Below are 27856 nucleotides of genomic sequence, written 5' to 3'. Positions count from 1 at the left end.
CGAGGCTCTGAGCAGCTCAGCCAGCGAACGGGTGTGCTGGGCGGGGGCGAGACGGTGCGGCGGTGGGCTCTGGGCCCTGCAGGGGGCAGGCGGGGGCCCCTCATGGCCGGGGCCGGGCAGCGTGGCGTTTACGCAGCAACAGGTCGGGCAGGACCGCGACAGTCACGAGCGTGAGCCAGGAAGTTCTTCGACGGGCGGCGAACGGCTGAGGCTTGAGCCAGGCTCGGGAGCGGCCCTGTCCTTAGCCCAGGGTGGGTCCTCCTGGGTGGCAGAGGGCGCTTGTGGACACCGACCGGCCCAGGCCAGCGGCCGCGTCCCGGGCTGGCAGGCTTCGTTCGTTCGCCCCTCCTGAGGCCGCGGGGCCGTTATTCCCATTTCACAGAGTGGGGCCGTGAGGCTCCGAAGGTCAGCGTGACCTTGGGGTCCGAGCGGAGGTGGGATTTGAGCCAAGCTCTATATGATGCCAACGCTGTCCGTCATCCGCCAGGGCAGAAGGCCCCACCCCTGTCGGTCAGCATGGAGGGAGCCAGCAAGTGTCGGGCCAGCTGCACTGTCCCTAGCAAGCAGTGGGGGGCCAGCCAGCAGGACACGTGTGGGTCATCGTGTGGCACGCAGAGCCCGTGGTGTGCCGGGTGGCTTTCTGCCCTGCAGGGCCCGCGTGCCTGGCCACAGGACAGGTGCACCTAGGTGCCAGGAGAGGCGGGGGCTGGGGCCACACGTGTCCCCAGGGAGAACAGGCTCCAGCCCCGCCTGGCAGGCTTCCCGTCTCTGGGGCTTTGGGGGCCGCTCACGCCCAGAGAAGTGCGGGAGCAAAGGGCCGTGGGTCGCTGGCCGGGAGAGCCTTGCGCTGGAGGTGGCGTAGGGGCGAGTCGTGGGGTTTGGTCCTGCCAGGCACTGAGCGAGCCGCGGGGGCAGGGTGCACCCCCACCCTGTCGAGGTTCAGAGGGTGCTGGTGGGAGGGCCGCTCCTGTCTGCGTTCCAGTTGGGAGGCCAAGGAGACGGAAAGGTGGGGAGCCCTGCCCCTCCCAGGCCCTTCCCGCCCCCACTCCTGTGGTTCCGGGCTGGCTAACCGCCAGGCGGCCGCGGTTCGTGATGGCGGTTAACGGGATGGCGCCCCGGGGCTCCCCCGTCCACCGCACCATCCTGAGTGTCAGCCCATCTGACCTCGCAGGGACCTCGGGAGGCCTGGGGCTTGTTATCACCTCATCACCCTGTAACGAGAAGAGAAACTAAGGTTCAGAGAGCACATCACTTAGCAGACGTCGGGCGGGCCAGCCGCGACCCTGCCCGCAGCCTCCCCGGGCCCTGGACGCCTGGCTGCGTCTGTTGGGCTGTGGGGGGCTCTAAGCCAAGGGGCTCTGGGAATGGCCGAGCTCCCTGAGCCGGGGCTCCCTGCTGGAGGCAGAGCAAGTGCCCAGGGACTGAACACCGCTCCCAAGTCGTCAGGCGGCTCTGCACCGGGCCCCCTGGATTGCGCGGTCTGCCAGGCGTCAGGGTGTGTGGCCCCTCTGGGCTGGGAGGCAGAGCAGCCCTGGCTCAAGGGAGAGTCAGGACACATTTCTGCGCCCCAGCTGTGTCCCTGGCCTCACCTGTCCAACGGGAAGCTCCCCATCACCTTGTCCAGGCGCCCCTGCCCCTCCTCCCGCCGGGATCCCCGATCTGGCCTGGCCCTGCTGCTCCCAGGGGACCGGACGCCGGGGCTGTGTGCTCCCTGCGGGCGGCAGGTCCAGTGCTGGGCGACCCAACCTTCTGTGGTGGGGCCTTGGAGCCCGTCAGCACGTTGCTCCTGCTGCTAGCCCTCTGCCCCCTGGGCCTCCCCCTCTGAGACGCGCCTGCTGGGCTTCCCAGGGCACACGCAGCCCTGCCCTGGGAGCCCTTCCAGGCGGGGTCCCTTCTGCTCGCACCCAGGCCCCAACGCCAGCCGCTTCGGGCCCTGCAGAAAGCCTGTCCACAGTGCCTCTGCCCTCCCCCCTCCACTTGCCTCCAGCCGCAGCCCCTGACTGGTTCCGGGGCAGCAGAATCCTAGGGGACACAGCCCCCCACGCTGGGGGGTGGCCACAGTTTAGCCAGGGTCTTGCAGCAGGCCTGCTGCGGAGCCCACCCCTGTCCCTTGTCCCCGGTGCCACGAGGCGCCCCTCCCGGAAACGGCAGCAGGCTCCAGCAGCTGATGCGAAGTTGGACCTTTGGGTTTTTTTCCTTTTTTATTTTTTTTTAAAAAAAAAAGGCTGTGCCAAGAGGCCGGCAATGTAGCTTTAGATCATCTCTCGAGGGGGGAAGCCCGGCCCCACGACTCACCATCCCCGGAAGGAGGCCGCGTGGCCGGTGGCTGGGGTGTCACCGAGTGACCTGCCTCCTGCTAGAACCGCCCCCCGCCCCTCCCCCCCTGCGCCCGGCACGCTCCCGGCCGCCCCCTCCACCAGCCTGCGGCTGCTCTACGCGGGGTGACGTGGCTGGCTGTGGGGGCACCACGCTCCCTCGGACGGAGAGGGAGGGGTCCCCACGTTTCCCGGTGCCGGCTCATGCAGGGAGCAGATAGGATTTGGTTTTTCTAAAACCCTTTCAAGAAGAAGAAAAAGAAGAAAAAAAAACAACAAAAAAACTGCTGCCTCATTTCTCCTCGGGCTGCTTTCATTCGCTCCTGGAAGGCGCCCCCGGCCCAGCTGCCCGGCTCCTTCCCGCGGCCGCCGCGGGCCCTGCTTCCCCGTGCCTGGAGCCGGCCACCCAGCCCAGCCACCGCCCGGCCTCCCCACCATGTGTGACTCCTTCCTCCAGCTGGCTGCCGCGCTGCCTCCGCCTGCCCCCCTGCGAGCCCCGTGGTGCCGTGCCCGCCCCTCCCGTCAGCCGGCCCCCCCCAGCCGCCTCGCTCCTCCTGCACCCTGCCCCTGCGCCGCTCGGCTGCCGCCTCGCTGCCTGGAGCCCGCGAGCCGGGGGACTGACGGGTACGATGATGAGTGTCCCCGGCGGAGGAGCCGCCACGGTCATGATGACGGGTCACAATAATGGTCGCTGTCCCCGGAACTCTCTCTACAGTGACTGCATCATCGAGGAGAAGACGGTGGTCCTGCAGAAGGACGACAATGAGGGCTTCGGGTTTGTCCTGCGAGGGGCGAAAGGTAAGCACAGCCGCCCCCCGCCCGGCCGCACGCACATGTGTGTGCGCGCGTGTGTGTGCGTGTGAGTGTGTGTGTGCACGCCTGTGTGGAAGACGCGCCCCGGCTCCGGCAGCAGCCCTTTTCCTGGGGGCACTTGGTTGCTAGACAACCGTGTTCTTTACATGCTGTCTTACTTGGAAAACGCTGGGGCTTCCTTTAGGAACATTTTCAATTTTCTGTACACAACGTCGCTCAGAGCGAGCGCTTCTCTCCCTACCCCCCACCACCCTTTTGTAACCAGGGGTCTCATCTGCTCCGCGGCTCAGTTCAGCCCGACTGTGCCTGCCCTCGGAGCCCCCGCTCCCCGGCACCCAGAACTGCCCAGTCCTGAGTTCTGGGGGCTGGAAACCGCCCTGTCCTGGGCACGGGCTTCTGCTCCAAGTGCAGCAGGCAGCCGTGCGTCTGCCTCTAAGGTGACTTTGCAGAGGAAGCATGGCAAGATGGTCCCTCCTGCCGTGGCCCGAGGCAGCGGCACCCATGTCACGTGGCCTCTGGTGGGGGGTCGGGGGTGCATCCCACACACTGCGCCCACCGCCAGCCCAGAACTTGGGGGCCTTCCCCTTCAAAAGAAAACAAAATGGCATCGCCTCCCCCACGAGGAGGGACATCTGTCCACCGGGTGTGTGGGTAAGCCGTGTGGAAGTTTCATCTCGTTGCCTCTGTGCTCCGCGGGGGGCCGGGCAGCCGTGCCCGGTGGGGGGGGGGTGGCGGCCCCCCTGCCCAAGGCTCGGGCTGCCCCACAGCAGCCTGTCCGGAAAGAGAGAGAAAAGACGACTGTCCCCGTGTGTGCCCCTGACTGTCTGTGTGGTGCCGTCCCCTCCCCCGCCGAGGCCAGCTCCACCCCCCACCCCACTCCCACTGCAGCCCCTCACGACACCCAGGAAAGTCTACCCCTTGCCCTAGAGTTTCACTCAGCAGCCGTGTGGGGCCCGGAAGCCCAGGCCGCCGTGCTGAGCGGCAGGGGTTGGGGGCGTCCAGCCCTCCCGGGGACGCTGGCTGCAGAGTGGCCACCAAGAGCCAGGCTCCCCGCACACACAGCCCACAAGTGGGTCCCTGATCCGCAGCCACCCACGGGGTCAGCGCCGCGTCCCGTCTGCGCTCCAGAGCGGGTACCCGCGGCCGTGGGCCTGCGTGGACGCACGCTGGGCAAGCGGCTCAGCGTGGTGTTTCTCCTCTCTGTGTGGTTCTGGGGGAACTTTTCCATTTTTAGAACCGAAAGTGTTTAGTCACTGATGCTTTTAAAGAAAATGACAGGCGTGTACATACAGACATGCACGGCAGGCCACACTGCCCCGTGTTGGCGGCTCCGGAATGCACTGGGCCTCGTGGCTCGGGGTGGCGCGGACCTGGGGCGCGGGCGCCAGGCCCGCCCGCTGCCAGCGGGAGCCCCGCAGGTCCCCTCCCGGGGTCCCCGCGGTCCTAACGAGGCGTCCTTGCCTTCCAGCGGACACGCCCATCGAGGAGTTCACGCCAACGCCCGCGTTCCCAGCGCTGCAGTACCTGGAGTCTGTGGATGAAGGCGGGGTGGCCTGGCAAGCCGGACTGAGGACGGGGGACTTCCTGATCGAGGTAGGGACCCGGGCGTCTACACCTTTCTGCTGCGGGAGAGCGCCGGCTCTCGGACGGGTGGGGCCCGTGCTCTGGGCCGCACGGCCGGCGGGCCGGGCCGGGGGCGCCCGCTTGGTTCTCTCCACCTGCTGGATGCCGTTGCCGGTAGACGTGTGTGTTGGGCCGTCTTGGAGGCCTTGGCTGGAGCTCTTTGGAGTGGGGAGAGGTACGCGGACCTTGGTCATGGGTCTTGAGGTAGAAGGAAAGTATGGTCGCCGCGTGGCCGCGGGCGGTCTGGCCGCGCCGCACAGGACGCAGGGCACAGGTCGTGGCCCTGGCCCGCACAGGACGCGGGGCACGGGTCGTGGCCCTGGCCCGCACGAGGCCTGGAGTGCTGGAGGCTAAGAGCCCGCGACCTCTAAGTCGCACTGACTGGCCTGCCCATGGGCGCACCCTTCCAAGGCCGAGGCGCCCAGGCGAGAGCGGCGGCTGCCGTTGAGGGCACCAGAGGGACCTTAGGAAACTCGGGGGCTTCGGAGGCCGGCCTTCGCGGGCGGCTGAAGGAGGGTGACATGGGACCGCTCTGAGAAAGCCACGGATGTGGGTGCCGCGTGCCGCAGCCTCCCCCCGGGGCTGCCGGGCCGAGGCGTCCGGGTCCCGCGCGGCTTCCGCGTCCCTTCCGGTCTGGTCGTGCAAAGCCGCGTGCTGCTCTCTGGAAAGGCTGAGACTGTGTCGTAGCCTGGACAGGTGATCCGCAGACGGCCCTCGCCGGCGGTGTCCACGTGTCCTGGCTGAGCCTTCCTCGCTGCTGCCCCTGGACCCCGTCTCCCCGGCCCTGGAAGCCCACGTGCAGGTGGCGGGGTGGACGCACGGCGTCCCGCTGACCAAGCGCCGGTTCCCACCCCCAGCTGGGCTGGCCAGACACTTGTCCGTTCTGTAGAGGAGGAGACCCGGGCCATGGCGAGCTGGCCGCTTGGAGCCGTTTCCCTCCGACGTGCTTACGCGCCCAAGGGTGCTTTCTGAGCTGTGATGGTGCTCGTGGTCTCCTCAGTGTGGCCCAAAACGGTGAGCGCGCTGGGCATCCAGGAGGAGAGGCAGCCCTGGGGAGAGAGCCAGGTCCAGGGGACGGGGCACTCTGCCCATCCCGGGTATGTCGTGGGGGGTCCCACTTTATTTGATGACTGGCCAGCCAGAGCCTTGGCTGGAAAGGAACGAGCACATTGGCACTCATGGGCACCTAAGCTGTGGGACGTGGCCCCGGGATGACGGGGCCTGGAGCCCGCCACAGCTTCACGGGTTAACGTGGTTTGTAACCTCGTGAGAATGCAGAGAGAGGAAGAGAAGCATGGGGTTGAATCATCTTCTGTAGGATGCAGTTGTGATGTAAGTCCCCTCCCCGTGTGTGTGTGTGTGCGCGCGCGCGTGTGTGTGCGTGTGTGTGTGAGGGAAAGAGAGAGATTGAGAGAGAGACTCCAGCAGGCTGAGGGAGCCGTCGTAGGTCTGGAGCGACGACGGAGGGCTGCAGGCGTCAGCACGCGCCCCGTCGCGGGGCTCCTCGGGTCGCCTCCCCGACACCCTAGTCCGTACGAGGACCGCGGGACGGCCACGAGCGTGCGGGGCCGTCCCTCGCCGGGGGAGCAGGGCTGCTCGGGGCTGGCCGGCATGTCCCCGGCACACCAGGGCCGGGCGGGGGCCACACGCCACCCGCTCGGATTGAAGCCGGACCCTGGAGGGCCGAGGTCTTGCGCGTGTGTTTTGAAAGCGTCTCCTATAACAATGCTTTTCACCTCCGATACGCAAATACATTTGCCACTTGGGGATAGAGTTTATACTCTGGGTGACCTCTGAAACCCAGGACTCCGCAAATGCCCGGCCCCAAGATGCGTCGGGGCTCCGTTGGCGTTATGATGTACGGGACCCTGCGGAGGGCCACAGGACCCCAAGGCTGCCTGCCGCGGGCCCCCGCCAGGGCGGGGCAGGGGCTGGACCCGTGGAGCTCAGCCCCTCCCGGTTCACTGCCAGGGCTGCCTTGTGGGGCTCGGAATCTCGTCGGGCGCCTGGATTAGGGAGACCGAGCTGCTCCGCCGAGCTGTGTCCTTGCTCCGGATTCCGCACTGGGCTGTAAACGCCGTTCGCAGCTCACGGCTCAGTGCTTTCTCCGACGGACGGTTTTTAAATGTTTTTTAGGGAAAAGCTTTGACCTCGCAGGGGTTGCTTGAAACCAACCCGTGCGTCTCGGGCACGTCCTCGTGCTGGGTCGGAGCCATCCCTGCCGCCGACAGGCCGCTGAGCTTTTGGTGCGGTGTGGGGTCCCGAGCAGGAGGCCGCCCCAAGTGTGGGCACTCGGTCCTCGTCCCCACTGCCTTCCCCCGGCCAGCCTCCCTTTCTCTCCGCTATTGGAAGGGAGCTCAAAGCGTGTCAGAGCTTCGTTTTCTCTCTAAAAACGCCTTCTGCAGCATAAACTCGGGGGCCGGGGGGCCCGTTTTAAGGGAGCGTTTGCCCTTCGAAACCTTTAGCATCTACAGCGCGTCGTTCTCCCTCCGGGACTTCGTCAGAGTGCCCCGGCCTCGGCCCCCGGCTGGCTTCGGCCCCCGTCACGCCCCGCTCCTGTCGCGTGTGCTTTCCTTGGCCGCCGACCCTCCGGAGCGTCTCTCTCTCCCGCCCTGGCGTTTGGGACGCCTGAGTCCTTCGGTATTGTTCCTTTGTTGACCTCTCCCACGCTCCGCCCACAAACGAGCAGTAGCTTTGAAGTTTCACGTAAAAGGCCGTCTTCGAATGGGGACTGGTGACAGAGGCGGTCTCAGTGCACCTCCTGGGTCGTCATGAGACACTCTTCTCTGAGGTGGGGGGAAGCGGCTGCCCCACGGAGGGGGCGTTGGCGCGCGGCGGCTCCGGAGACGACGAGGGTTCGCCCAGAGGGCCGACGACACCGGGGCCCGCCCAGAGAGCGCTAGGACCGGGCAGGGTGGCGGGCACCATCAGGAGAGAGCCAGACTTGCAGAGAGGCGGGCGTGGGGGACAGCGACAGCCAGGGGCAGAAGCAGGCGGGGGAATCAGGGCACGTTTTCCTCTCCAGGCCGAGCAGGTGCGAGGACAGGGCTCTGCCGGCAGGGAAGGGCGCAGCCCACGCCCTTCTGGTTCCCGCAGGAAACCCCTTCGGGCCGGCGCTGACAGAGCGAGGGGCTCGCCGGCGAGACGGCTGCTGTTTCTTGGGTAAGTCTGTTCGCCCCACAGGACGGGGCAGGAAAGGTCACTTACGGCGTGTCGGAAGGAGGACGCAAATGGCTCATGGGTGACAGTTTGGCAGCGAGCAGTTAGGAAGACGCGGCGGTCGGGATGTCATTTTGACGTCCTCGGGGACATCGGCCTCTCCCAGCGAAATGCGGCTGAGCGTCGGCCACCTACAGGCCTCTCGGAAACGGCCTGGAGGCCGGCCCGCCCCTCCGGGACCGGGGCCGCGAGGCGGCAGCTTGGGCGTCGGCCTCACGCCGCTGCCGGGGCCCCGCGGGCCGGCAGGACGCTGCCGGGCTGGCCCGACCCCCCGGCTTCCGGGCCCCGTGGTTGGCGGGCGCCACGCGACTCTCCCAGGCCGACTCTCCCGGGCCGACTCTCCGCCACAGGCTGCCCGTCTGCGAGCCTCGGTTCCGGGTCCTGCGTCACTCATAAACCACGGCCCCTCACCTCGGGAATCGCGCGTTGTACAGCTAAGCGGTGAACGCCGGGAGGGCAGGGCCGGCCGCAGCGGGGGGCGAGCGCGACCGGTCCTCGTGCACCGTGGCCGAGGCGCGTCCGCCGGGCACCGCGCTGCGCCAACCGCCCCTCCAGACGTCGGCAGCCCCGCCGCGCGGGCACGGGCACGGGGCACGGCGAGGCCCGCGGCCCAGCCGCAGGGGGTGGAGGAGCCGGGGCTCGGAGGTCCGTGAGAGACACTCTGACGGGCAAAGGGCCAGCCCGGGCACGGACGGCGGCGTTTACCTTCGCGTAGAAAGCGCCTTTCTTTACGTCGTGGGCGTCGCTGCCACGAGCGGCAGCGCTCGTGCTGCTGGGCAGAAGGGCCACTGGCCACACGCCTTTTGGAGATCGAGGTGAAGCCTCGTGGCGAGAGCCCTGGAGCAGAGCCAGGAGTGTCGAGGTTGGGACCCGCCCTGCAGGAGTGGCCTGAACACCAGGCAGAGCTCGCAGGGCGGCCCAGACGTCGGAGGGGCGGCGGGGTCGCTGAAGGGACAGCCACGCTTCCGTCGTGGACCCGGAAGGAAGCATCAAACGTTATGCTTGCGAGTTGCTGACGCGAAGGGAGAAGGTTTGCCTTGTGTCGGGTGAAAAGGGCAGAGTCACCTTATCTGCACAACATCATCCAGATTATACCACCTCCCCACAAAACGGGCAGGGAAAAAAAGGAGGAAAGAAAACGTTAACCCCGAGGTGACGGGATCGTGTGGGATTATTTTCCCTTTCTTCAGACTTTTCTCTGTTTCTCGAGTTTTCTAGAACGACAGCATTACATGTATTTGGCAGGTATTAATTTCATAAGTAGACAGTGATTCCCGAGAAGACAGGTGTCTCTCTCAGGTGAGCGGTGTCTCGGTCCCCGCGGCCAGGGCGATGCGCTTTGCTTCTGGAATGCTCCCTGGGCGCCAATTACCGTCTGGGGCCATCACTCACCCACCCGATGCCGTGCTGGGGTCCCCCGTGGTTTTGTGATTGCTTTTTTCCCGCCCTGAAGTGGCCAATCTCGTTTTCGTGTTAATTTCTCCAAACAGATTTTTCCTTCATAATTAACATGGACAGCGGTATCCTTCATCCTTGAAAACTGATGCTCGAGTCCGCTAATTACTTCTTCCTCATATTAAACACTTGCACCAGAGAGGGCCCGGAACTGTTTTATAATCTCGGTTTGCACGGAAGCGAGGATGGTTACGAGGGACGCCCCGGCGTTGTCCCCAGAGGCCACCTGAGTAACTAATAAAGTGTTTCCTCGGCTGCTGCTTGGGAACGGGACTTGAGAAGCAGACGCAGGCTCTCGCGCATGCTCACTAAACCATGACTTTCAGACTCCCCCAGCTTCAGAGCCAAATGTCACATGGAGGAGGGGAAGTCCAGAGCGTCCCTTGTTGTCCTCGTCATCTCATTACTCGGCCCGTGCCTCCTGGGTCTCGGTGTCCCCGTCAGCAAAACGGGTGGCCGTGAACATTAAGTCAGCGAGATGGACCAGGCGGGCTGCCGTTAGCGCTGGTCTGAACTCAGGGGAAGGCGGAGGCGGGGCCCGCGGCGCTGGGCAGGGCGTCCGCGCGCCATGGGCACGCGCTGCCGTCCCGCGTCCTCCCCCTCGGCATCATCGTGCGTGACGCCTGACTCAGAAGAGGAAGCCGGTGGCCTTCAGTCGAACGAACGATAGTGAGTGTCGAATAAGTTATAATAATGTCAGGTGATCGTAACCACTGTCGTTTCCGGCACGGAGCAAGTGCAGAGCACACCGGCCACGGGCCACTCCCAGCCTGGAGTGGCAGGGTTTCCTGACGCCCCTCCCAGGGAGGGGATGTCTGCTAATGCGGGCACCTGCCTGCCCCGCCCCCACTCCCGGACGTCCCTGGCAGGCCGCCCCGGGCCTGGCCTGGACCTCCGCGCCCGGGGCTCTCGCCGCCTCGCTCAGTTCTGTTTTGGCATGAGCATAGCTTCTAGGTAATCTTAGAAATTCTGCTCATGGTTCTCATGTCGTCCTCTGGCGACAGGTCCTGGGGCCGAGGCCAGAGCCCTCCCGTGGCTTCCGCCGTGCCCGCACCCCTTTGGGCCAGTCGACCGGCCACACCGGGCTCTCACGCTGTTGTCTCGCCTCTCGGGATGTCGCAAAAAGGTTCCGCGCGTGTCCTGCTGGCTCACAGGGCCAGTCCCAGCCCCCGCGCCCCCAGAAATGTCAACGGCTTGTCTACATCACGTTCAATATGTGTTTAACTAACTAAGCTAAAGACCGAATCCCAGCTCCGGTAGCCGGAAGCTAAGACGACCGGGCAGTTCTCAGCCCTGAGCGACGCTGATAACTCCAGTCAGCAAGCGTCGCCGGCTTCGCGCCAGAGACAAGCAGGCCGAGGGCCCTCCTGGGCCCTCCGGGGCCGAGCGGCTTTCTGTCCTGGAGCTGTGTGGCTCAGCCTGGCCCCGCCGGGCAGCTGCCCAGTCCAGCTCCCCTGCCGGGCTGCCTGCACCTGGGTCAGCCCGGGAAGACCGTCTTGACCTGCCTCTCTGTCCCCCTGCCCAGCCTTTGCCGAGGTTAAAGCTTCCAGCCAAATCCTCAGCGATGGTTGAAAAACATTTCTTTGGTAGCGAATGAGAGTCAGCGCGGAGGGGCTCAGCTGCTGCTGTCACCCGCCTTCGGACGAGGCCAGGGCTTGAGGCCAGCGGCTGGCACCACAGTCCCGGCCCTCCGAGGCTCATAGCCCTGGGGTGCACAGAGGCTACTCTTCGGGGGGAGCCCCCAGGAAGCGGGAAGGCTGGAACCCTTCCCCGCACATAGCCGCAGCCTCTGCACGCCGCCCGCCCTGCCGCCCCGCCTGCCCCGCCTGCCCCGCCTGCCCTGCGCCTGTGGAATGGTTCGCCTTGTCCTCCACACCGACAGGGAACAGGAGTTCCTACCGAGAAGGTGGACGCGGGCGGCTTCACTCTTGCAGGTCTGAAGCCTTGGCTCGTTCGTTTTGGGTTCTAATTTGAAGCATCAGTGATTTCAATTTTAGGCTAAAAAAAGATTCAGAATCACTTCAGGGGACCGTGTCTGCTGTGCCCGAGCCTCAGTGGGACTGGCAGATGGCAGTGCGCTGGGTCGGACAGAGATGGAGAGGAAGCTCCGTCAAGGGCACGGGCCGTGCGGCGTGATCTGGGTTTGGATCCAGGCTCTGACACTTCTTAACCGTGTGAACTTGAGAAAACGCCTTCGTCTCTTGGCCTCAGTTTCTTAAATTGTAAATAAAGATGTGTGTGAAGCTACGTGTAGCCCGGTCCCTGGCAGGGTGAGCTCTCAGCACTTGGTAGCAGTTGCACAAGTCACTTCTGCACCTTGGTACGCTCACTGCTGACGCGCTGGTGTGTGCCGTGGGGAGAAAGAACATGAATCGGACTCACTCCCGTAGGGAGCGCACAGCCCGGGACCGGGGCAGAGGGCGGAGCGTGGCGAGGGCCCCAGACAAACCAGAAAGGGGGCTCTGCGGAAGACAAGGTGGCGGTGCACGCTTCGATGAGGAAGCGGGGTTTCTCCAGGCCGAACCCGGGAGGGGAGCCTCCACGGGAAGCTCGCGGGGTCAGGCATGTCCTGGGTGGTTTTGGGGACTGGCCGGATGTCGTGGGGCTCTGGGCGACCGGGGCTGGGCCACAGAGGGCCTGGAATGTCAGCTGTGTGTGTGTGGCTTGCAGGTCGGTGGCAGGGACCAGCAGGGTGGGAGCTGCTGGACCTCTCCAGGGTGCTGAGTCTCCGCGGGGCTCTGGGCCTGTCCGTGGTGCTGAAGCCCCCCGTGCCGCGGGGACTGTCCGTGGTGCTGAATCTCTCCGGGGCTGACCCTGGGAGCTGGGAGGTGGAGCCTGGCGTGAGGCCCCAGCGCGTCTCCCGCCTTGCCTGTCCCTCCCACCCCTGTGCCCTGGGCCTTTGGCCTCCCCGGAAGCAGCCGCACACTGTCCAGTGAGCGTGTTTGTCTGCCGAGCGGAGAAATCTCTTCCGTGCGGAGGCGAGGGCCGTCTGTGACGACCGGTGCTCTGAGCCTCTCTCTACTGCATTGCCGAGGCCTCGGCTCACACGGCCCTCTCCGAGAAGCCTGCTCAGGCACCCCCTGTCTGCACTCGCGCTGGATGCTTCCTTCACCCTCAGAATCGCCTCACGCGTCGGGTGGGTGCCTCAGCCCATCCCCCTCACGAGCGCGCCTGCTCCAACAGGCTGGACAGTTTGCTGATCGGGTTCCTGCTGTGTGTCCGGTGCTCAAAATAGGGCCCGCTGCAGGACGGAGGCCCCCAAACGTGTGTTCAGTGATGGGCGGTCGTGCGTACGTGGTGTTTCGTGCCCATTTTGCAGGTGACGATGCTAAGAGATCGGCTAGCTTGCCGGGGCCCCGCCGGCGTCTGAATCCGGGCTGACTCCAAAGCTTGGGTTCCCCAGGAGCCCCGAGTAGGTCCTGACTCATCGAGACGTAATCGCGAAACTGTCTTCTCCAGCCCCAGTCCACACAGGGAGAGGTCTGCGGGGCCCGCGGGGAGCTGAGATGCCCACACCGGAAGCTGCGGGCTCAGGTGTCTCTGAGGCACCTGTGCTCACCCTGAAAAGAGCCGCCGTGCCTCCCCGCCTCCCCCCATCCTCCCACTCGCCCACCGCCCAGCGCGCGCGGCAGGCTCTCGTTAGCGTTGGCTCGTCTCTGTCTCCAGTGCCCTTCTGTGGGGAGTTTCGCGACACACGCGGTCGGGTTGGCGAACGAACCGAAGGAAGGCCTTGTGCCAAACCTCCTGCAGGAGCCTTTAATTGATGGAGTTCGTCAGTCCTGGGAGTTAGGGGGCGCGTGTGCCAACAGTAAGTCGAGCCGAAGCGAGGGGGGTGGGGAAGGGGGCAGGGCGGCCACTGCGCTGTCTGTGGTGTTCCGAGAGTGGCCCCCTTCCTTTGGTGCCGTGAGACCAGCCACCGCCAGCAAATTTCCCACTTCCCTTTATCCGGAGTCTTCAGTTTCCTTTAACAAGCTTTTCGGTGCACCTCCTTTGCGCTCCGTGCTCTGTGGGCGCGGCCGGGCGTCATGGAGAGGAGCAGAGGCCAGCCCTGCCCTCCAAAGACGGAGCTGGGTGAGGGAAGGGGGCCCGTAGGCCTCGTTGGGACTTGGGGCTGCGGACGGACGGAGGAGCTGGTTATTTGGACTGGACGGGTGGGGGAGGTGGCACTCGCCCAGCCTGGGAGGAGACTCACGGGCCTCGACCGCGGCCCCCTCTCCATGGTCTCCCCAACGTGCCCCACCTCCTCCTACCCCCGGGCACCTGCCCACAGTGCTCTCCCCCCCCTCGCTGGGGTAGCCCGCCTCACCCTCCGTGGTCCGTCCATGGGGAAATCGCTCCTGAAAGCCCCACGAGATAAGGGGCCAGCACGACAGGCACGTGCTGGGCACCTGCTAAATGACGGAGGGACAGAGACGCAGGACAGCGCCGAGCCTCAGGGCAGGAGTGTGCGTGTGCGTGCATGCACGTGTGCGTGCGTGTGTGTGCGTGCGTGCACGTGTGCGTGTGCACGTGTGTGCGTGTGTGTGTGTGTGTGTGCGTGCGCCTGTCCTTGGCGGGTGCTCGTCTCAGAGGTCCCTGGAGGGTCACCTGCCAAGAGGGCCGGAGGCAGGAGGAAGGGGCCCAGCAGGGTCCCTCCGGCGGGCGCGACGCCCACGAGGGAGCAGAGCAGGGAGGGCCCGCATGGCGTCCAGCAGCGACGTTCGCCAGGCACCGGGTTCATGGCGGATCGGCCTGAACGTGGGTCTGCTGTGAGAGTCAGTGTCACGGTCACGGACGGGGTGGCTCCTCGCCGGTGGGCAGCGCGTGCTGGACGCTGGGCAGGTCGCCTCGTGTGGACGCCTCGTTGCACCCTGCGGCTGGCACCGGAGCTCGGCTCTGTCGGCATTCCCGCTTCGTCGACGGGGAAGCTGAGGCGCAGAAGGACCGCGTGGCTCACCCAGGCTCTCACACTTCTCAGTGGGGCTGGGACTCGAACCCAGAGCTTGGACCCGAGGGCCGCGGCGCCCCCTGCCATGTGTCTGCAAGGCGGTCCCGGCGCCCAGCCCCGAGGGCCAGCGGGAAGCTCTGGGGCTTAAGCAGAGGTGCTGGCTGCGCAGGCTGAGACTCTCTGGAAGGTAGAGGCCATAACCAACTAGAGGACCCCTGGGGGGCTTCCTGGAGGAGGTGAGGGGAGCAGGGTGTTTCGGCATCACGGAGTTGGTTAAGGACAGAAGTGAAGTAAGGGTGCCCTATCGCCCCAGCTATTATTCCAGAACTCTCTGTACAGCAGAACTCGTTTCGAACGGGGAGATTTATTGGTTTGAGTAACTGAAACTCCCAGACACATGCAGCTCAGGCCCGGCTGGACCCAGCAGCTCGGCGACGTCCCCAGGACCTCACGCCCTCTGCCATCGCGGGTTTCCTCCGTGTCGGCTCCGGTCTCGAGTGGCTTCTCCCCACGAAGGCGGTGGAGACAGGCCTGCCTCGGCTCCGGGCCGTTCCCGGCAGCGGAGGAGCCCCAGGCGGGAGGAGGGCCTCTCCCTGGCCTGCCGTGGGCCACATGCCCGTCCCTGAGCCAGTGCCCGGTGAGACCCATGCAAGGTGCCGCCTGGCCCGGCCGGGTCGCGTGCCCTCCCGGAGGCGCCGGGCTAGGTCGGCCGCCTTGGCCACGAGGACCGAGAGTGGGGGCGGGCTGGGTCCCCGCGGGAGGCCGCGTTTCAGGCGTGGGAAGGAGGGGGAGGCATGGGCCGGCGGGTGCGGCACATAGCCGCTCCGGCCTCGCCGCGCAGGGCGGCGCCCGTGCCCTCGTGGGCCCCTTCGGCCCCGCGCCGGGCTCGGGTTCCCTGGGGTCACACAGGTTCTCCCACTGCCCTGGGCCCAGGGGTGCAGACCCTGTGACAGCCGGGGCACAGGGGCCACGACCTCCACGCTCCGCCTCAGCCGTGTCCGGTGCCCCGGCCGGCAGGGTCGTGCGGCCATGCGGCCCTGTGCAAAGTCCCTCGGCCCTTCCCTTGCTGCCTCTGTCCCTAGAAGCCCCCGGGCTGCGGCCGATGCAGACGGAGCCGTCACCAGCGTCCCGGCTCCTGGGCCACTCGGGGGCCAGGTTTGACGTGCCACAGCAGGCCTTTCGTCCAGCCCGTAGTGGCCGCCTCGGAGCGGAACAGAAGGCGGCGGAGCGCCGGGCGGAGCGCTCGCTCTCAGTGACCCGTGCAGTCAGGCCGTCTTCCAGCTGGCACCCTGCCCTTCATTCATTCACTCCTTCATCATTCGTTCATTCACTTTACCCGAGTCAGTCCGCTGACGAGGGGATTCGCGGTGTCCCACCCGCTGCCCGCCGCCCACCCCACCCGCCACCCCACCTGCCGGAGCGGGGCGTCCTCGCCACTTCGATGTCTCTGGTGGTGCGGAGCCCAAGGGGAAGGGCGGGATGGGGCCCGAGGAGCCGAGGCGTGGGGGGAGGGTGGGCAGGGGCGGAGGCCAGGCCTGGAGAGACGCGGGGGGTGTGCACGCACACACCACGTCCACCGCGTCCCGGGCTGCCGTCAGGCGCGGCCAGGCCGGACCCTCATTGGAGCCGGAGAAGGCGCAGCGCAGCCCGGGGCCCCCCCGTGCTGCCTCCCTGGTTCCCGGGCACGGGCTGGACCACGTGGGGTCTGGGCGTGCGTGTGCTGCAGACCTCATCGGCACAGCCGCTCCGTGGGGCCAGGCCTCGGGCTAGCGAGTAGCCAGGAAAACGTGGCCCAGACCTGGCCCTTCTTCCCAAAGAGCAATTAGAGGCACCCACGGTCCCCACAGCCCGCACTCGGCGTGCCCAAGCACGGCCCCTCACCCAGGGTTCGCTCCCTCAGGGGTGCACACAGGAGCCGGGGGACAGGTGGGGGCCACACGTGCTGGGACAGGTGAGCCGTGGTCACACCGCTGGGTTTGAGGTGGGGGGAGTCGGACTGGGCGTCTGGGCGTGGGGCCCAGCTTGCGATGAGCGTGAGCCTCGGTCCGCTCGGGCTGCTACAACTAATTCCCGTGGATGGGGGGCGGGGCGTTAATCTCGCTGTCTGGGGGCCGGACGTCTGAGAGCAGGGTGCCAGCATGGCCCGGTCTGGCAGGGCCCTCGCCCTGGGACGGGGCCTCCTCCCTGGGCCCTCACACGGGACAGGCTCTGGTCTCCGCCTCTGCTTATCAGGACCCTGCTCCAGCGTGGGGTCCCACCCTCGTGACCACATCTCCGCCTCGGCACCTCCCAAAGGCCCTGCCGCCTCACGCCCTCACACTGGGGGATGGAGCTTCGACGTAAGAGTTTGGGGGATCACACACGTTCAGTCCATAGGGGGAACTTGGGGGATGGCTCCCAGGGCCTCTGACGGGCCGGGCGGGGGAGGGCGTGTCTGGGACGGCCCGACGGACTCGTCCTTTCCTGCCAGTGGGGACAGTGTTCCGGCCTGAGGCTCAGTCACTCACACTGGCCGTAGGTTTAGGGAGGCGGGGCCGCACGGGACTCCAGAGCCGCTACCGTCTCGGCGGCTAGCCGCCCGCGTGCATGCTGCGTGGGGCTGCACGGTGCGGGAGCAACGCCGATACCCCTCTGCCTTTGCGGGGCGCCTGCTGCGTGCCCGGACCTCCTGGTGCCCGCACCAGCCCCATGGGGCGGGCGGCCGGGGTGGCCCTCTGCACATCGAGTCTGGGCGAGTATGATGACCTTGAGGGGGGGATGGGGCAGGACCCGGGCCCACGTCTGGCTCTGGGTCTGTGGCTCTCGGACACGGTGTGTCCTCCTCCCAGGGCAGAGAAGGTGGCCCCGCGGGCCGGCGGGGCTCCCGGCTGCCTGGCTCTGGGCCCCGGAGGGCTCCGTGGCCTCTTCCTGCTGGGGGGCGGGGCCAGGACCTGTTGGTGACTGAGCGCGGGGTGACAGTGGGGGCCCGGTGCAGTCCAGCCCTGGGAGCACCGCCGTGGGGTCGGCGGCGACGGCCCCCACTCCCATGTCTGGCGGGGCTCCCCTAGGGCCAGCCCCGTCCCCGCCCCGTCTGCCCCGGCCCTGGCCCGAGCTCCGGAACTCCGGGGCCCGGCAGCACGGAGCTGGTCCACCCGCCGAGGTGCTCTTGCTGCGACCTCTGATCAGCTGCGTGCCCCCCCGCGCTCCCCGCCGGGTCGGGTCACGCTGAACAGCCGCCTCTTCCTCGACTGTCACCGAGGGGCCGGTGCAGGTGTTGGCCCGAGGTGTGGACGGCTGTCTGGCGGGCAGCTGCCCACCACAGGGGATCGGTTGGGTGACCCCAGCCACCTGGCACTCGGCGACGGGGGAGGCCCGGCCAGCAGGCGTGGGCGTGGGTCCCGGTGCGTCCCCTCCCCGGCTCGGCTGAGACGGCGAAGCCTGTCTCTGGGGAAAGCCCCGGGAAGGCGCAGCTTCCGAGACCAGCCGCCTCTGCCAGTTGCGGCGGGAAGGGGCGCCGACCCGCAGGAGTGGCCGCCGGCCCCGCCCTGGGCTGGGGGTCCCCTCGGCCCTCGCCGCGCCCCTGGGGTCAGGGCTGGGGTCGGAGGGGTCAGAGGGACAGGCGCCGGGAGTGCAAAGTTGGAGCGGAAGGGAAAGAGCGCCGGGGGGGCGTCCCACTCACGGGGGGTCCCCAGAGAGTCGGGGTCGCGGAGACCGGAAGTGGGCAGTGGGGCCGGGGCGGGCGGCGGGGCCGCGAGCGTCTAGTGGGGGCAGAGTGTCGGTCAGGACGATGAGGAAGCCCCGGAGATGGTGACAGCCACGGCTGCACAGCGAAGCGAGTGTTTAGAGCCGCCGAGCCGTACCCTCGAGACGGGTAAACGGTGAGTTTTGTGCGTCGTCGCCGTCATTCGAATTTCTTTTAATTTTTTAAACTTCTTTGAAAAATAAGGCTGTGCAGTCAAACTTCGGGCGAGTCACACAGCCTGAGCTTTCAGCTCTGAAGGAGGTGGACTGCGCCCACTGCACGTGGGCCTCAGGTCACCCAGACTCGGAGCGCGGAAGAGCCGCGTGCCCCGGCCTGTCTCCACAGGGGACGCGCCGCCAGGCAACAGGCGCGGCCTCTGCGGGCGCAGGCAGCGGAGGAGGGGTGGGACTCTTTCCTCATGGCCCGTGGGGGCAGGGGGGCTGCACACACCCGCAGGCTGCCCCTGTCCCCGGCCGCCCGCTGTCCCCCTCTCCCGTCCCCGCCCCCCCCCCGGCCCCCGTCCGTTCACGCATGCCGTCGCCCGCCGGGCCTCCCCGCACTGGGCCCTGAGCGCCAAGGAGGCCAAGCCGCCGTCCTTCGTGCTCGCCGGCCACAGAAGGCCCCGGGCACGCAGCAGTCAGTCCTCGCCGCACGAAGGAAAACTGCGCGGAGGCGAAAAATGGGGAGACTGCGGACGGCGACCTCCAGACGCGTCCCCAAGTGACGCCCGCGCTCGTCGCCGCCCGCGATGACGCACGTGAGCTTCCTCTACGGGCGCAGAGAACCGCGTGCGCCCCGCGCCCCTCGCCCCGCGCCCCGCGCCCCTCGCCCCTCTCCCCTCTCCCTCTCCCCGCGCCCCGCGCGCGCCGTGGAGAGCCCCAGTCACAGGGGCCGCCCTGGCAGGGGGGCTGGCTGCGGGGCGCGTGGAAGCGGGGCCGGCTCTTCGGAACGAGCCTTTTTAAAAACATGTGCTGTTGCGTGCCGCCGCCGTGCCCCCCACGTGCCCCCAACTCCCCCGCCCCCCGGCCTCTCCCAGGGCCGCGTCGTTCTTAGCCGCCTTCAGGCCACGCGGCTGCCGGGGGACGCTTCTCGGCGTCACCTCAGCTGCAGTTAGAGGCGCGGAGCTGCCGTCGCCGCAAACCTAACACAACCGCCGCTTCGCAAGTGGGTCGGGTGTGACGATCGGGGTGTCGCCGACCTCTGGAGTTACCGCTCGGGGCCCCTTTGTCATGCGCTCGGCGCTGTGTTTGCTCGGGGTCTCCACCGCGGCCACCTCGACGCAGCCCTGCAGTCAGGGACTTCAGCGCGAAGCGGGTGGGGAGCCAGAGGCGCGAGGCCCGCGATGCTCTCAGCCCGGAAGCCTGATCGGCAGCCGCCGCTCGGCACGGTTTGCCGCCGGCGCCGGGCGAGAAGACCGGGGCTCGTCTGCTTCCCTTTAAAAGGGACCCTGACGGCGAACTGGACAAGCCTGCGATGTGGCCGCCCGAGGGACGCTGGTGACCAGCGACGCCCCCACCCAGCCCCTGTCCTTCCACCTTCCCCTCCTGGGGTCCAGACCCCTGCGACCTTCGCCCCAGCCGCTCCCAGGAAACGGTCCGACCTCAGCCACCGTGCCGTCCCTCTGTGTCCTGAGAGGTCGCGGTGCTGATGCTGGTCACTCCCACCCTCAGGGGTGCGTCCTTGTCCCCGTTTAACAGATGAAGGCACTGTCGGAGGTCACGTGGCTCACACAGGCCTCCAGAGTCCAGCCTCAAGAGTCTTCTGTGGACAGGATACAGGGAGGCCCGTCCTGGACCCCGCCCGACCTTGACCCTGACCTCCGTCCCGGGGGCAGCTCTGTGCATGCATGGGGTGGGGGGGGGGGAGGCGGCCGGCCTGTCGAGGTGGGCGAGGCGTAGCCCAGAGGCCATTTCTCTACAGAGACCACAGTGTGAGTGTGACCCAGGCATGTGCCCCTGCCCCCCACCCCGCCTGCAGTGGCCCCCGGCTCCATCACACTGCCAAGCTGCCCAGGCAGGGCCCAGGCCCCAGCCTTGGGCAGCCCTCGCCTGGCAGAGGGGTGCGGGAGCTCTGGGGCCTCACTTATCGGGGCACTCGCCCCATCCCAGGGGCCCCTCCGCCTGACCCTGTCAGCACCAGAGGCCACACCGCCACACCGCCACGCTGAAGGTGAGGGTTTCATCACGAGCATTTGGGGGCCGCAAATGTTCGGTCCGTAGCAGCCGGAAGTCAAGGTTCTCCTAGGACGTGGCCCCGCCTCCCGTGCTGGCCGTCACCACGACGCCAGAGACCCAGAGCGGACGGAGCGAAGCAGGCCGCCCGGGCCCCACGGTAGCCGCGCCCAGCAGGGCGAGCGCTCGCCCCGCGTCCCGGGTGCCCGGTGCGTCTGTCCTCCAGTGAACGGGGGCAGCATCTGGGGGGGGCGCGCCCGGCCGGCTGGCCTCGGACCCGGCTCGGCAGGGACGGCCCGGAGCACCGGTGTCCTCGTCGGTGGGTGTCGGGTCAGTGACCGAGCGGCGAGTCCCGTGTAGAACCTGGTCCTAGCCGGGTCGTCGGAGGCGGCCACCGTGGGAGTTCCCTGGCCGTGTGCCTTTCACACCGCAGCTGGCCCTGCACTGGCCACTCCCGGCTGGGGCACAGGGCTCTGTCCACTGGGAGGTCAGGAAGGGGCCCCCCAGATTTGGGCTGAAGCCTGGAAGACGAGGGGAGGGCTCAGGAAAGAGGGCTCAGGGCAGTGAGTGCCCCGCCTGGACCAGGGAAGGGCTCTGTGGGTTCCCGAACCTCTGGGGGTGGCAGATGACGCTCCAGGGCCTTTCGGTAAGGTCCCCGAGCGGTGGGGATTCGCGGGGCTTCGTGAGCAAAGCAGGGACGAGCCAGCCTTCGCGTGGAGAGCCAGCCTTCGAGAATCACAGCCTGCGTTTCTCCGTCTGTCCCCTCCCTCTCCAAACACGTCACTACGTTTTTAATTCTCTCTAACTGTGGTAACAGACACAGAGCAGAATTTTCTCATCTTACTGTTTTTCCGCACACAGCTCGGTGGCGTTAGGCACAGTCACACGGCTGTGCAGCCTTCGCCACCACCATCTCCAGGACTCTCCATCTTCCCAGCTGCCACCCTGTCCCCATGACACCCTCACTCCCTGCCCCCCCCGGCGGCCCCGGCCCCCACTTCCTGTCTGTGTGGCTCTGACTCCTCTGGGTCCCCACCTGAGTGGGACCACACCGCGTCTGGCCCTCCGCGTCCGGCTCTTTTCCCTCAGCATGATGACGTCCTCGGGGTGCGTCCACATGGCAGGCGTCGGAACTGCCCTGCTCTTTAAGGCCGGATCGTGGTCCGTGTTCTGCGTGGACCGCGTCTCGCTCGTCTGTCGTCCGTCGGTGGACGCTCGGGGCTGCTTCCCTCCTCGGGCCGCTGTGACGGACGCCGCTGTGAACGTGGGCGCGCACATCTCCCAAGGATTTCGGCCACGTCCCCGGCAGTGGGGTTGCGGGGCCGTCTGGTAATCCCGCGTCCCGTGTCTCGAGGACCCCCGCCCCGTGTCCGCCCGCAGGGCGCGAGGGCCCAGCCGGCCCGTCGTCCCCACGCTCGGTTCTGTCCTTCCCGTGGCCGCCGCCGTGACGGGCGCGAGGCGCCGTCTCGTTGCCGGGTTACCCCGCGTGATGACTGGCGACGTGGCGCATCTTCTCACGTGTTTGGAGGGCACCCGTGTGTCCACGTCGGAGCGACGTCTGCCCCAGCCCTCTGCCCGCGTTTCGATGGAGTTACTGGTTTGCTGTTTCGGTTTGCAGGAGCTCGGGTTGGGTTCTGGGCAGCGGCACCTCATCGGACGCGCGGTTCGCGAGCGCCCCCTCCCGCCCCGCCAGCCCCCCGCGCTCAGCCCGCGGCGCCCTTCGCGCAGAGCCCTTCATTTGGACGCCGTCCAGTCCGTCTGGTTTTCCGTTGTCGCCTGTGCTTTCGGTGTGGAATCCGACAAATCACTGTCATCCATCCGTCTCTCTCTTTCCTTCTTTTCCCTCAGCGAATCCCAAGCACCTCCCTCCAAGTTTCTCCAATTTCTCAGCTTCTCACCAGAGCCAGCGCCACCCCCGCTTTCGTGGGGGCGCCTCGGTGGCCTGTGAAACCCTCCGTCCCCATGTTCCCAGAAGGTCCCTTCCATTGTCTCAAAAACGCCCTCCGTGGCGGTGGCTTTGGCTCAGGACTCGGCACGGCCCTTGGTAGATCTGTCCCCACGTCCCTTTCAATCTGCCCATCTGCCCTCTCTTTCCCGCCTGGGGTCTGTTGGCCGCAGACTGCCCGAACCCCAGATGCACCCATCCGCCCGCGTGCGGCGGCCCTGAGCCGTCCTGGAGTCTCCCTCGCAAACGGAGGTGAGGCCGGCCGCCCCGTTACGCCCCGCCCAGCGGCACGGGCTTCTGCGTGCTCTGTACCTCCTCGGCAGGAGGCGCGGGGCGTGGCTCTCCCTCCCGGGGTGCTGCTGACCCCCCAGCGGCCTTCCCCCAGGTCCCTCTCCCAGAGTGCACTGTGCCAGCACCGACGACTTTATCATTGGTGACGCGACGAGCTCGCCAGTGAGCCAGCTCATCGGTGGCTGGCACACGCGCGATCCCCCAACCGTGACGTCCCTTCGTGACCGCGAGCGGGGATTCTTCAGTCGCGCAGACTGTCCCGTTATCGGAGGAAACCGCCAGCCTTAGCGAGCAAAAGGAACGCTTCGTTGTTTCCTGACCGAGCTGCTCTGTCGGGAGCTGGCGCCCCCTCTGTCTCCCCTGGGGTGCAGAGCGGGGGCTTCCTGTGGCTGAGTCGGGGGTGGGGGGGAGGGTCTCTGTCTCTGTCTGACCTGTCATCACGGGCTCACGAGCTTTTACATACTCAACCGTCTGAATCGGCTACAGGCGTTGTTCTTCGATGCCCGGATTCTCCCGTCGTTGCCCCGTCCTGCCGAAACCCGGGTCTGGGGACCCCAGGCCTCTCCCCAACATTCCCCACCGACTCTCCCTGTCTCTCCCAATTGCCTTCCAAATCAACACTACCTTATTTTTTAATTTCTTTAATGATTTTTTTTCCTGAAGCCCTGCCGTACATGCCTGCTTTTTTTTCCCCTGGTAGAAGGGTCCTCACGGTCACCATATTCACGGAGCGTGCCACGGGCTGGGATGGCGACGGCCATCACCATCCCACACCCCGGGGAGACAGGGGTCTCTGCACGGTGTCTGGTGTAACTGGGAGCGGGGTGGGGGTGGGGCGGGAGTGTTTGTTGTAAAGAAGGTTCTAAAAAATGATCAGTTTAGGTTTTTGTCAAGTGAAGGCAGGAGCCTCTGGCTGAACCAAGGGCGCGAGTCTGACTCGAGGGCGGCCTCCACGCCGCCCAGCACGCCTGTGGCTGTCCGGAGCCCGGACGGGCCCGGAGCACGCGGCGTGGACACTGCCCCTGGGACCCGGCACGGCCCACTGCCCCGGACCGAGAACACGTCACGGGAGAAGGTTTAGCATCTAAACGTCGCATTTCTCAAAACAGGGCAAATGTGCAGCCGGGAACAGAACTCAGAGGCTGAGTGACCCCAGGGACCAGCAATCCAGGGGCGAAACCCGTGGCTCTGGGATGCCACCGAGCGCCAGGCTTCTGCTGCTGTCGGCCTGGCCGTCCTCACGTGGGGTCACCTCGGGTCCCAGGATCACCGGAGCGCTGGCAGCAGGGGGGGAAGGACCAGGTGCAGGCTGGCCCCGGCCACGCCTTGCAGAGAGCCCCTCGGCCCGTCTCCTCTATGCCATTAGCAAGCGCCGAGTGTGTCCCGGCCACCCCCAGCGGCAGGGCAGGCTGGTACAGGGGCCACAGAGCCGGTGGGCTGCCCTGCCCCCCAAGGCACAGTCTGGGTTCCCCCTGTGAGCAAGGGGAGGACGGAATGGGTGTCCGTGGGCAGTGCCACGGAGCTGACCTCTAGGCCCCTCATCCTGCAGCTGGGGAAACAGGCCCAGAGACGGGGTGGGTCTCACCGGTCACTGCGGTCAGTGGGGAGGCTGGTCCACTGCCCAGACGTGAGGCTTCGCAGGGTGACTGGGCTCATCCGGCCGCGCAGAGGTGTCCCTGGTGTCCGGCTTCCACTGCCCCAGGCAGCAACCCGTCCCCCCCACTTTTAGCTGATGGTCATTGTACACTCACTGGTCAGGAGCAGTTGGGGTGGCATTTGGGGGGTGCTGGGGGGAGGCAGGGGAGCAGAAGGGAGCTGGAGTTCAGAGGGGCCAGAGGACAGAGCCGCAGGGGACCCACATGGCATGGGGTGAGTGACCGGAAGGGCAAAGCGAGATCGAGGGGCCCCTCACAAGCCAGCTCAGCCCCCCGCCGTGCCCGCCACGCATGGCTCACACAGCTGCGGTGACCGCGCACGTGGCCGGGAAGCAGCTCGATGCGGCCGCGCACTCCAGGCAGAACCCCGCCTCCCCCCGCGGGGTCTGCGGCCCGCCGCCAAGCCCTCGGGGCCGTGGCGCCCTGTCCACATCTCACCCCGTCTTCCCCCGGCCGTGTGCAGAGCTTCGCAGACAGAAACCGAGGACCAGGGAAGTGCAGGGCACGGCGGGCTGGGCCGGGTGGGGGGCGGGAGGGCGCGTGGGCCCGCGACCCCGGCCCGGCCTCCCTGCCTCCCTTCTCCCCCTGGCCCCGAGGCGCCCGTGCGCACGGCTCACTCCCCAGAGTGCTGGCATCCCCCTCTGTGCCAGCGCGTCAGAACTGAGTTCCGTCCTCCGGGACCCCCAGGCAGAGGTGGGCCTCCGCGGCAAGGCGTCCGGCATTGAGAACACCCCCCCTCGCTAGGCACGCTGGTGTTTCGAAGGCCGCCCTGAGGGGCAGCGCCACCTGGCCTGCAGCGGTCAGCGTGGCCTGGCTCCGCGGTGGTGACCGGCGCGGCTGTGCCCTGCTTGCTCCCACGGCCTGCCGGGGCCGCCGGGGCCGCCGGGGCCGCCCCTGTCGTCCTCACTCAGAGACCCAGGCGGGTACAGCTCCCCCCACCACCAACTGCCAGTAGGCGCTAGTGGCCCTGCAGGCCGAGGTGGCTTTCTAAGCTTCGCCTGAGGGACACAGGCCATGTCTGGTCCCCTCTCCCAGGTCACATGCAGCCTCAAGAGTTAGGGCAGGTGTGGCCTCACGTACACCTGCGGGAAACTGGACCCTGGGGACCAGTCTCACCCCCGCAGAACCCCAGAGCGAGAGCCTTTAGCACTGGATCCCTGACGAGATGGGGCCGGTGAGCAGAATGCTCCCCACGGCCCCGCCACCCCCCGAGCCTCCAGACACCTACGTGTGTGACCCGCATGGCCAAAGGGGCCCCCGGGTCGGGGTCCCGAGAAACAAAACCCGGGTGGACTGAAGAGTTGGTGACGAGCAGCCTGCTCCTCGCCGGGCCGGGCTCAGCCCTCTCCCGGCTGCCTGCTCCGGCCTGTGGGGTGTCGTGATGTGGCTTGGGGTGCGACGTTCCTCCACCTCAGCTGCGAGCACCCCCTGCCTTGCTCCAGGGCGGGAGCCGGAGCTGGGCTTGGGGGCGTGGAGCCGGCCGCCAGTGGCCTGTGGGGTTCGGCCATGTGAGGCGAGGTCCTGCCGCAGCCGAAGGCACGGGGCTTGCCTGTGGCAAGAGGCGGGGTCTCCCCCGCGGGGGCCTCCCGTGCCCTGGTCCCAGGCTGCAGGGCAGGTGTGGTGGCCGATGAGCCCGTTTCGTAACCCCCCCAAACATAGAACGAGTGCTAGGCGCTAGCCGGAATCCGCGGCAGGAACGCGCCGGAAGCGCTCGCAGAGGCCGCGGCACAGCGCGTGGACCGGAGCGCGCGCCTCTCTGCATGGGCCTGGCAAACTCTGCTCCGGGGGTGTTTTCCGCCGCCAGCTGAGTGGTGACTCTCGGCAACGGTCTCCTAGCAACCGTGGGTGCGGGGTACCAAGCTGGGTGGGAGGCTGGGCGGGAGGCTGCTGGGGAAGAGAGCGAGGCAGAGCCGGAGCGAGGGGCGGCCCGGGGGCCTGACGGCCTTGGCTCTGCAAACGGGCGGGCCGGGGTCCACAGGTCCATGGAGGCCCCAGCCCACACTGCACGGGCGGAGCGGGCCGCCCTCCCCCACCCCCGTGTGTGTGCACGCCTTCTACGCGAGCGTGCCCCGCTGCTCAGCTCTCACACGGGGTCTTTTATTCCATCTCCTGGCTGTGCTGGCACGCAGCGGGGCCGGCGCCCTGAGGGGCTGGGGCGGGTCCCCAGACGTCCTGGCCCCTGTGTCCCCGATCTGTGACGCGGTGGCAGGTGTGTGCGGTGACGGACTCACCTGACGCGGCATCTGGCCCCCTCCCACTCCAGAGGGGGCTTTGGCCGCAGGACAGGCTGCCAGTGGGGTGTGTGCCGTGCGATGTCTGCTTTGTCCTCTGGAGAGAGATGGTTCGTCGCAGGGCCGGGAGCAGGCGCAGGTGGCAGCCAGCCCCGGGCAGCGTGTGGTCGAACCCAGTAGGAGCGCGGCCACCAGAGGCCCGGGGAGCCGCCTGGCTGGGGGCCGCCGTGTGCATCGTCGCGCATCAGCGCCGCAGGGCACACGTGACTCCGCAGAGGCAGCGATGCTCTGTGTCCAGGCCCCCAGACCAGCCCTGCTCTCTGCACCCCTGGCCGGCGCTAATCCTCGTCCTCTCCTGGCGCGAACTGTGGCCATGGCCTCCGAGCCCTCGCCGAGTCCCACGAGCCCTTCCTGTGCATCACCGAACCTTAGGGTGCTTCGGGGGACCCCGAACTTGTAACCGCTGTCAGAAGGGAGGGCTGTCACGTGGGGGCTGTCCTAACTGCACACCCGGCAACGTCCCCGCACGGCCCCACCCCCCGGGCACCCTCTCAAGCCAGCGCGTGCGGCCGCCCGCAGGCCGCGGTCAGTCACCGGCAGCTGGGCCTTCCTCTTCCCGCCGTGTGGGTGCCAGGCCGGGCCCTGGCTGTAGTCAGGTTGAGACCCACAGGCCACCGCGCAACAGGCAGACAGAGACAGCATCTGGGGTGGGGGTCAGGGGTGACAGGAGACGGGGAGGTGGAGGACGCCAGGGTCCCTGGGGCCCGACTTACACCCGGAGGTGGCCCCGGCTGCAGGTGGAGCAGGTCATGGAGGGGCCAGCAGGAGAGACAGGCGAGCGGGCAGGCGAGCGCAGGGACGTGGTTGGCGGGCAGGAACGACAGTCCAGGGGGAGAGCGGCCGGGACGGGCCGGTGGCTCTGAGTTTCAGGGGAGCGAAGCCTGACCCTGAGGTTTGGCCTTAAGCAGGGGGTGGACGGAGAGCTCCCGAGGTGTGCAGGCCTGGCCGGAGCGGGGCGAGGGCGGAACGGGGCTCAGCTCTCAGGCCGTGTGGTCCGAGGCGCCTCCCGGTCCAGGTGCGGTGGCATCCAGGACAGCGAGCCAGGAGTGTTGCAGGCCAGGCAGCGGGGGACGAGCTGGCTGAGGGGTGAGAGCAGCGGCCGCAGGGCCGAGAGGCAGCGTCCACCCTGGTGGGAGGACCCCCGTGTCACCGATGGGGCAAAAGGCCAGCGGCTGGAACCCAGGGAGGCTCGTGGGAGAAGTGGGGACGCCCACCGTCGGGCCCTTGGGGCGGGGGAGCGCGAGGGGCCACCTCTCCGTGGCGTTTCCTCTGTGAAGGAGACACGGGGAGCGGCCGCCGGCCGGGCGGTGGGGCTGCGGCAGCGTCTGCACCCAGCGCCCCCCACGGGCGAGGCCGGGTCACGTCTGCTGCGGGGTCCGCCCCACGCACCATGGGGTATCGAGTGGCGTCCCCAGCCTTTATCCACTGGG

The 27856-nt window shown here is 67.5% G+C and overlaps 1 protein-coding gene across 3 annotated transcripts in view; it reads left to right on the top strand.

The window, feature by feature from the left end:
* SHANK2 (SH3 and multiple ankyrin repeat domains 2) overlaps positions 1-27856 on the top strand; it is a 303870-nt gene that overhangs the window by 201812 nt on the left and 74202 nt on the right. For all 3 annotated transcript variants that reach the window (XM_036220412.1, XM_036220411.1, XM_036220413.1), the window contains 2 exons: positions 3031-3113; positions 4597-4721. In XM_036220412.1, coding sequence (XP_036076305.1) covers positions 3031-3113; positions 4597-4721 — 208 coding nt within the window. The remainder of the gene's footprint in view (positions 1-3030; positions 3114-4596; positions 4722-27856) is intronic.

This window comes from Rousettus aegyptiacus, unplaced genomic scaffold, assembly GCF_014176215.1.
Source record: "Rousettus aegyptiacus isolate mRouAeg1 unplaced genomic scaffold, mRouAeg1.p scaffold_m13_p_5, whole genome shotgun sequence".
NCBI classification, from domain to species: domain Eukaryota; kingdom Metazoa; phylum Chordata; class Mammalia; order Chiroptera; family Pteropodidae; genus Rousettus; species Rousettus aegyptiacus.
Note: the sequence above shows the minus strand (reverse complement) of the source record. Positions and strands in the feature narration are given on the sequence as shown.